Source organism: Arachis ipaensis, chromosome B10 (assembly GCF_000816755.2).
Source record: "Arachis ipaensis cultivar K30076 chromosome B10, Araip1.1, whole genome shotgun sequence".
NCBI lineage: Eukaryota > Viridiplantae > Streptophyta > Magnoliopsida > Fabales > Fabaceae > Arachis > Arachis ipaensis.
The window spans coordinates 130,579,316-130,589,686 of record NC_029794.2 but is presented as its reverse complement, the minus strand read 5'-3'; the positions used below and the strand labels follow the sequence as shown (position 1 = coordinate 130,589,686).

At 35.0% G+C, this 10,371-nt stretch overlaps 1 protein-coding gene across 1 annotated transcript; it reads right to left on the bottom strand.

The window, feature by feature from the left end:
* On the bottom strand, positions 456-5,909 carry LOC107622579 (digalactosyldiacylglycerol synthase 1, chloroplastic; the record flags this gene model as incomplete). Its single annotated transcript, XM_016324523.2, is given in 7 exon segments — positions 456-1,335; positions 1,574-1,923; positions 2,062-2,328; positions 2,417-2,895; positions 3,935-4,022; positions 4,523-4,555; positions 5,198-5,909. Coding segments are annotated over 7 exon segments (2,397 nt in total). The 3' UTR covers positions 456-803.

Genomic DNA, 10,371 nt, shown 5'->3' with positions numbered 1-10,371 from the left:
TATATAATATAATATAAGATGTCAACTTGACATTTCACAAAGAATATCTTGCTGGTCACTGGTCAAAAGTTAATTAGCTAAAGGAACAAATTAATTAACGGACTTGTTCTCATCAGATAATAATAATTAAAAAAAGTTATTGTAAATAATGACTAAATGGTAGCCTGTGAATTTGCCTGGGCTAGATATCCTAGACTAGTAGACTCCAGCTTGATTATCATTGATTTACTTTCAGCTCCAATCGCGTAAAGAAATTTTCAATTACATTAAAAAATAAAAAATTAAAAATCATTGAATAGTTGAGATTTTTATCCTTGTTCCATACTTCCATGGCCTGAACATAACATCATAAAGTTTTTCAAAAAAAAAAAAAAAGGAACAACAAATCCTTGTTCCTTCTCAAATCCTCAAAAGCTATAAGACCAGTTTCATATTCGTGAATCTGAGTCGTAACATTTTACTTCGTATTACGTGGGAGACGTTCTTCTTGCCATTTCATGGTGCAAAGTACAAACATAGATTAGCATTCTACATATTATTTGTTTGTAATGAACTACATCACTTAACAAAAAAGAAAAAAACAAATAAGTTACAAAATTAAGGACCCAAGACTTACAGGCTTCTAATTACAAACAAACAGAAACTACAGATTCAAGCTACTAAACCTATTGACCAGACATTCATAAAATTTTCTACCTACAGCCAAGAGATATGAACCCTTTTTTACAGTACTGCTTATCATAATCTAGCGTCTCTAATATTCCTCCTCCTCCTCCTCCTCAAATTCGAACTAGCCAGTTTATTCACCAGCCATAGATAGGATTTTCTACCTGTGGAGGCAAGAGATTCAGGTCTTTACAATGCTGCTTGTCATAGTCGCGTGTCCCAGGTATTGCTCCGGTACATAATCTCAGGAATTCATTTCCTGTGAGACAGTAGTGAGCGAATGCTAAGCCACCATCTACTGCAGCCGACAGATTAGGCAGTGACATGGACTTAGCCATCATTCTCTTATCTGTACTTGAGTTTGCCCCATCCTTTTCCTTGTTCAGGATTTTGTCAAGCTCAGAATATTCCATAAATCTATGAGTAGCAGCCTCCCAAGAAAGTTGATATCTTTGCTCAGGTGTCAGAGGATGAGGCTCATTTTCCAATGCTTCTTTTACTTTTGCAACGAAGTCTTCTGATGTCTTGTAAGTCAAACAGTTGGGGAATGACCTGAAGAACTCGTTTGACGGATGATCCGCACAAACTACAAATTTCCCCATGGCAAGTGCCTCAGCCGTAGCAGTGCATAGCACATCGCTAATGCTTGGATTTATGAACACTTTGTACCTTCAAGAAAGTAAATAAAGTGTCAAAGAAGAACCGATTTCATAAAAGCAAGTTCGCTATCAGCATCTGCTTGCATGAAGCATGATGATGGAAAAGATAAAATATATCTCATGTCCATGTTGCAACAGATGCAACTAAAAAGTTATTATTCGCCCCATTTAATTCAGAAATTCACATAACATTCAGCTTTCCAGTTAACTTATTATTAAATGAATCACAATTTTCAAATAATTCTTACCCATGAAGAGTGTCATCTGCATGGTCTCTTCCTCTCTGGAAGTTGAGGTTCAAGCTTAACCTTCTAGCTGCACTCTGCACTTCAGTAGCATCCTCACCATTTCCAAATACATCCAACTTGAAGCCATCAAGGTCAGTCTTATGTTTTGCCAATAAATCTATCAACTCCTTATATCCCTTCGCCCATACCATCTTTCCCAAGAAATATGCTCCTTTTGTAAAGGCTTTTTGCCCTAGCTCCCTTTCTGCAGCAATCTTTTCTCCAATTTTTAAGAACTTGGGATTCACGCCATGAACATTGCAAATTATAGACTTGGGCATATCCTGAGTGGCAGCTGAGAGACGAAGAACCTGAATATAACATAATTTGGTTCCTTAGGTTTAGTTTAATTCTCTCTTGATACTAACAAGTTCATCATGAGAAATGCCAAAATTATTTCTAGTTATCATCAAAGTTTATCCAGTCTAACTGGATGAAAAGTATTATACCTTGTTGCAGTACGCTCTGGCAACCCAGTTGTTTATGTGTTTTACAAAGAAAGCTTGGAGCGCTCCATTTTTCTCCCTCTTGATATATTCTAAATAATTTGTATGGACAACACCAACAACATGGTTGAATTTGTCTGTCCAACGCTTACCATGATGATACCAATTCAAATGTTCCGGTTCTTCCAAGATAGCAATATCGGCATCCCTGGATGGTATAAATTGAGAAGTATCTCCGGCAGGAATAATACTTCGTCTTGCTTTTGAAAACTATGCACAAGTAGGAAGTGTAAGAATTGTAAGAATTGACAGTAATAATACAAAATCTGATAGAAAACTAACTTGATGAAAATGTTACCTTCCCAGGATAAAAAGAAATTTTGAAGTCTGGCCGAAAACCAATCCTTTCCTCAAGCCAGCTACGTATATAAACTTCTTGCTCTTCTGGTGAAGAAAAAGTGAGATTGCTGGGATAAACAAGTTCTTGATCTGATTTACAAAGCCAAGGAACCAGCAAAGTAACTTTCTGCTTTGCAGATTGTGATAAATATGCGGCTCGAAACAGTGGATTTACAGCTGTTCCAGTCATCCAAGGAAGACTAGCAGTTGTGACTATTGCAACATGTCTTTCATTGTCCAATGGTTTTCCACGGTCTGTCCACAATCCACCATCATACCGGTGACCTGTGCTCTGAAGGACACTTGCTATTCGCAAATCCAACTCGTCATTTATGTTTCCATTCTCAAGAACAGAAGATTCATCCCCAGAAAGAGACTGAAACAGAAGTTGGTTCTTGCGTTTGCTATACAAGCTTTCCACTATCTTGTCACATATGTCTGAAATGCAATCATATTTGGACAAATCATCAAAATTAAGTGGCAGATAAGATCAAACATACCATAGCAAAATAACATATTTGATATATCTTAGTTTCTAGAGCTAGAACACTATAACCAATAAAGCAAACATATAATTCTGCCTACCCATGCAACATTGATCTGGCCCCAAAATATTACAACATTTAAGTAACTAAAAGAATGTAATCAAGCAATATATATTTTCATTTACAAAATCATGTGACAAAGTATTTTAATTTTAATGGAGGAAAATGGAGTTTCGTAGTAGAAACAGTATGGATTAACGAAATTTTATATCCATGGTAAGTGGATCTACGTTTTCAACTTGATAGTGGTTCTGTACAGTAATACTAAATGATTTTGAGAAATCAAATCATTGACAAATAACTAATTAAATAATCATCTGGATCTAACATGATTGATGTCACTTGAAAAGTATGTTTCCTACATTATATTAGGGTTACAAACTGGTATGCAACCTTCTGAAATTACTTCTAAACAAAGTTAATTGTGGTTTTTTAGTGTCCTTGAGTATGGTCTCCATCTACTCACCAAGTACACGCCCCTTGTTAGAAAGTTGCACCAAATGAGTGACTATGCTAATTCACATTGTTGAATAATTAAGCAACGAAGCAGCTAACAATTATATCAGAAGCTGACACCTTCTGGCTTGCCAACCACACAACAAGAATAACACTGTGATACAGCTTAGCAAGATGAATGCCAAAAAGAAGAAGGCGGAAGTTTAACAACTTCTGCAGATTCTTTCCTTCCGGTTCTATTATTCCGAGACCAAAAAAACTTATATAATTGTTGAAGACTTAAGAAAGGAAGGAAATCTGACTTGGTGATTGAATAATTAAAACAATTATGAGACTGAAAAACACTTTCAAGTACAAGAGAGGATGTTGCTAAAAGGTATCACTTATCAAAATAAGATACATACCAACAATCCACATATGATGTATAAAGTGAGAAAGCATCGCAAAATCACATACAAAATAGTAGAATCATGTACCTCTTCTAACTCCAAGTTGATCCAAAAATGGCCCAGATTGTTTAACGAAGTAGGCCAGAAGTTCTGGTACGTCCAATGGTGGCACTTCCTGCAACAGATGAACATAAAAGAACCAGTACAGAGAAAAAGTTAATAATTATAACACAAGGAGAAGAATGACAATGACACCCTTATCATGAAAACAACTATTTGAAGATAGCATTTTTATCATGCTTGAGTTTCTCATCCCCTATTTCGTTTTGCACCTCTTTTATTTATTTAATCTTTTCACAACAAATCCTAATGGTGTAATGATGTCTCAATTAAAGATAGCCCCCCTCACATGAATACGATACCAGCTGAAAACTTTATGCCCATAAACATAAGAGACATTTTTGGACACAACTAAAAAAAATCCAAGGAATAATGGGTTTGGGAACATGAGCTAGTGTATTCTATGAGGTATCCTACATTCCTATATATGCAAGGAAAGGTAGAACTTCCCAGTTTCCAGTTACAGGATTTTCTAATATCCTTCCACAAAGTTGCACAATATTTAACATCAACATTTATATAAACAAAAGAAATTAAACGCAAGTAGTCACAAACCTTTGAGTCTTGATGATCCCAGCGCATTGATTTCTGCAACAAAAGAAGAAAATAGTCCTTAGAATGAAACAGTCATCAAATTGATGTTCAAATGAGCAAAATCCAACTCTGAGGAAGTTAGTTAATGACATTCACATGTATATACACTTGACATGTTATTTACAAAAAACTAAAAAGGACTAAGAAAAAGAAAAATCACAATATCCACTCCATCCCAGTCAACAGACGCATTGAACTCACTAATTGCATGCGAATGGATAATAACAAGAAATAATCCTCCTTCTAACAGTAAAATTAATCTAACACTACAGATAATTTTCAGTAGAATAGCTGCTTTGATGAATACACACATAAAGACATAAATTAGAAAGTCGACAGACCCTCTATCGAATTCTTCTTGCAAAAACTACTCTCAGACAAAGGATTATATGAATATCTGTACCCCATGAACAAAAAACCCCGATGAAAAAAAAAAGAGAGGTGCATATAGAAATTGTGAAAAAGCTAAACAACAGCCAGTTCCTAAAAATAGTAAGTGTGAAAATAGAAAGAACAAAAGTGGAACCTACTTGCAATTCAAGCTGAAATTTAACTAAACAAAGAAAAGAACAGAATAAAGAGCATAAATTAACAGTATTGAAGTTGCAGAAAAAGAGGAAAGAGAAGGAAGCATACCAGGCTGGACTTGACTTTCTCGAGAAATTCACTGTTCTTGAAGCCATCGAAAATCTCAGAGGAGGAACTACGCTTCTCAAAGTCCTTGAACCTGCTCTTCAAAGCTCGAATTGGTTCCCAATCACCACCACCACTACCCTCACCTTCAGCCTCCCCAACCCACTCGCCCCAAAACTCCTTCAAGCTCAACCTCCGCCCCCTCTTCCCCCTCTCAAACCCCACAGTAGTATCGCTATCTTCGTCTTCCTCCTCCACCTCCGAAACGATGGCGTTTCGAATCGCAGAAAGGTCAATCCGAATCGTTGCCCTGGGGCGCCACTTCTCCAGAACCTTCTTGCTGAATTCAGGGGAAGAGTACGCCCTCCGAATCTCCTTGAGCTTCGGCTGCAGCTTCTTCACGAAATCGATCTCGGCCGGCGGGGGAAGGGGCCCGGCGGTGCGCATGGCCGGCACGGCGAAGGGAGGCGGCGCGGAGTTGAAGAAATTCTCGAGCTCCCTGTCAAACGACGTGGCTAGATTCTTGAACGAGTTTGCTCGGTCCCTCATAAGCCTAAGATCCGCGTCGGCCGAGTCACGAACCTCCCTCCAACCCTTGGAGAGGAACGAAAACGCGTTCGACGAGGTGGAAGGTTGCCGCTGGGTCGCCATGAACCCGAACCTCAACCTCCTCCCAAACCTAAACCTCTACCACAATTAAACCCCAATAATTCCCCTTTTTTTTTTTTTTTTTGTTCTTTGGGAGAATGCAGAATATGCTTTACGAGGACGAAGACGAACGAGACGAACACGGAAACTAGAAAGAGAAAAGAGAGTATCCGTTTGGAGGGTAACTGTGATTTAGAAAGGGGTTTTGAACGGTTGGGATTTGGAGACAGTTGGGAAATTCTCTGGAAGCCTGCATGTACACTTGTTCTTCCACGTAGGACGCCTACGAGATTTCCTGTGATGACGTGGCGTTCTCGGGGTGGACGAGGTGGTGATAATAGAAGGAAGATGGTCGTTGCGGTCTACTTAGTGCAAGAATATTCTATCGCTCAAGGTATCTGTGCTTCTCTGGAATTTGTAAATAGTGCGATTTCCAATCCCAAAACATGTAATTACCAATTGGTTAAACACAGACAAAGTTAAACACCTCTTTAATGTGTGATTTGTTGATCAAAAGAACGGTAGTGAATTCACGTTGATTGGGCCCAGATGTCATGTGAGTGACAAGGGACAGCAAAAGCAGAAAACTAAACTGACTTAGCTCCTTATAAAAAATATTTGATTTGGTCAGGGATACAAAGTTCTTTTTTTTAATTACGCTACAGGCTCTCGTACTCACACACACTAAAAGGAGTCCTTGGACTCAAATTTTCTATCAATACGAAGCCTCATCTGCGTGAGGGTAGGCTTCCTTCTCTTTTGATGGATGCAATTTGGCTACTGTTCCCAACCATACCCAATTTTCCACCCACATGTGAACGGTGAACCCACTACCATTTGTCCCATTGTGTTTCTTATTTTATTCGTTTTTGCTGCTTCCTTCAATCACCCACCACGCGTCTCTACTTAACTTCTTCCTATGTTTTCCTTCTCTTCTTATCTCTCACTATCAGATTACTAGGACCCAGGCACATATTCTCCTATACGTGGCGTATCCTTCTCGCTCATTTCATTCATTCATTTGGGCCTCTCAATAATCCGTGTGGCCTAATCCAACTATAAAGGCCCAAAATATTGTGAGTGACTATCAAAGTGATGGCAAGCATGTTGGGCTATTCTTTTGTCATACTCCAAGTTGCATTATTGGACTGGGGCCGTATGAAACTTAGAAGCCCAATCTCATACTTACTCTGTTTACAAAAAGAAACGAACGGCATGCTTCCATTTTTCCTTGCTTCTGAGTTCTGACCAAAATATAAAAATATTTATTTGTTTAAAAAAATCTGTTAACTATGACCCCAAAAAAAAATGAGGAAAAGGTTTCCCAAAATCAAAGTGAAGTGGTCCGAAATCCGAATGCAATTTGATCTTTCAATGAAGCATTATATTGAAAGCAACTTATAGTGGTACAGCTCTTGCACTTTTTGTTCCATTAAAAAGGTCCCTGAAGTTTTTAGATCATTTCCAGAAAAAAAAAAAAAAAAGTCTCTATTGCTATGTATAATGATGAAATGTGTGCTAAATTGATCTTTTGCAAGTTATTATTTTCTAATGGAATATTATGAGTGTGCTTGTTAAGCTTTTGTTTATTGAAAGCAAAGTGTATATTTTCATTTGTTTTTCTTTTAATTTCATAACAACTAAATTTGAAGCTATAAAATTCTTTTTCTTTTTTTAAATCTAAATGTAATGTGCCCTATTTAATGCTATGTACATATTCAACTTTTTTGGTGTACGTATTCAACTTATCAGGTGTCACATATTTGAACGGGGAAGAGTTAATGCAAAATCATTAATAATTCAAAGTATAGCTCACTTTGTCGGGAAGAAGAGAATGGGGTGCCAAAAAGAAAAATGATATCAACTTTTTTTTTTTACAGTATCTTGTCGAACAAACTAAGAACTAATTCGTTGTAACCAATGAGTTACTCCATACACAAGATGGAATCTGAACAAAACAAAAAATAATATTAGATTATTTTCTATTTGATGTGTTTTAGTATGTAATGATCATACTCATTTTATAGACTAATTTTATAATATCTAATTTTTATTTAATTTATTTTTTAAATTAAATATTAATTTCTAACATTTTTTAATAAATTAAATACCATTTTTTAGACACCATAGCAATCACGTTAATTTAATTCAATTTTGTTTCACGTGAATAATTAACTAGATGATGTGATTGTAATTAAGGGAATAGAATTAACATGAAAGGAAAGGTGCATGGAATGAAGTTGTAAGATAAGGTCCATGCATGCCCACATAGAGGGAAAGGGATAATATAGAAGCATAAAAGTATCTAACTTTTTAGTTTGTATAGCAAGTTGACAGCAGAGCTTTATTTCCCTTCTGATTGTTGGAACTGAAATAAGCGGTAAAGATACTAGCTAGGGTATATAACTATGAACATAGCATTATTATTATTGGATTGAATTCCAATGCCATTGGGCCAACCATTATAGTTACACTACATAGCATATATAATATATGCCACACCAATAACAATGATCAGCATATATGCATAATAAGACTTATCCGTCCCTTCAAGTTGGTTCTCTCGTCTTTGTAGCATGTGAGAAGTGGTCTCCGAACGTGTTATGTTATGTTATGCCTTCTCCTTTTATCGTCTTTTTATCTTATCTATTATTATATGGACCCTATAGTTTACTTTGCATATCTGGAGAAAATGTTCAATTTGATCCCTAAAATTATACTCGAGTATCAGTTTAATTTTTAAAATTTTAATTGCTTCAATTTAGTTTCTAATTTTTTTAAATTTAATCATATTAGTCTTTGCGGTGATTTTCGTCACAGAGTCAATTAAAAAATTTAAAGACTAAATTGAAACAATTAAAATTTTAAAGACTAAATTAAAACTCAAGTATAATTTTAGATATCAAATTGAATATTTTCTCACATATCCCATTTGATATTATTATTCAACTCTTCATCCTTTTTCCAGCTACGGAAATGGATGTGTGTGTTGTTCGTTCAAAATATCATGATTTAGTCCAAATTAAGAATAGAAATGTTGACCCACAATTTATTTGTAAGTTTTGGTGCAATGCTAATATGGCTAATGACAAAAAAGAAAAAAAAGGTTGATGCTTGTTAGATGAATAGGTGCATTTTTTAATTTAGATATGGAAGGAAAAGTGGTGTAGAACGTAGTTATGAAGTGTATGGATGTTTTACGTAATTGTGGTGTCAAGAGCAAATTGGACCGTCCGATTTGTGTTTTAGACAATTAAAAAAAATTAATATTAAAATCGGACAATCCAATTTTTATTTTTAAAATAAAAAAATTTAAAAATACAAATCGGACTCTCCAATTTTTCCTCTCACACAAATCGGACTATCTAATTTGTGTTCTTAATTTTTTTTTTTGTCGGTAGATTGGACAATCCACAATCCTAAGTACACAATACACACCCACACACTCCTCACATACTTACCAATTTTCTTCTTTTCGGTTGTAGCTAGTAGGACTCAAACCCGAGACTTTTGAGATGGAGAGGGGGCGGAATGCCGTGTGAGCTATGACTCATTGGCAACAGACATAAAATTTAGAATTTGGATCCTCTAAATTTTAAATTTTACTTTAAAGAGTAAAGTGTGATCTTTCACCATTAATTTTATAGGTAAAATCAAAAATAAATATGAAAAAAAATTATTTAAAAATAAAAAATCACACTTTACTTTCTAAAGTGAAATTCAAACTTTAAAGGATCCAAATCTTAAAATTTATATGCCCAAAAAATTGAGCCGAATAGGTGCGGTGACTTTGGAGATTAAATACTTGAATGATTTGACTCTTGACTTTTTGACCGCCGCTGGATTGCGATCCGTTTTTAATAATTTTGTAAAGCCCTTTTTTCCGGCACACTGATGCAAAATCTATGGTTTACAAATTACAACCCACCAACAAAGATCTATAAAGATTTTTTACAAGATCTAAAAAAAGAGAAGTCATGTCCAAAACAAAAATGTTAATTTCACAAATTAAAATAGGATGCCGCAATTCAAGTGGGTGTTTCGCCGATTTAAACTTCGAAATTCAATTAAAAATATTTGTATTTAGGGCACTTGTTAAAGCTTTTATGACCAAAAACCCTGACATGTTTAAAAGGCAGATTTATTTACGTAAGAATACATGGTAATTACTAATTAATTTAGTAATTAATTTTTTATGTATATATAATACTTTTTATGAGAAAGTTTAAGAGATTAATATTTTTATTAAAATTTGGCCAACACTTAACCAACAAAAGAAAAGTAAATAATTGCACACTATTAGATATAATTTTATATCATTAAAAATATTAATGATGACTAATTGATGACTACAAATCACAAAACTTGCTGTGGACTATAAAATATTAGTGTTACTCATATTTTCCATGCATTAGTTTATGTTTATTTTTATACTGTAAAATCACTTTTTTTTTAATTTAAACTAATAAAAAAATATAAATAATTATATCTTTAATATATTTTTTGCATATGACAAATAAAAATGCTAT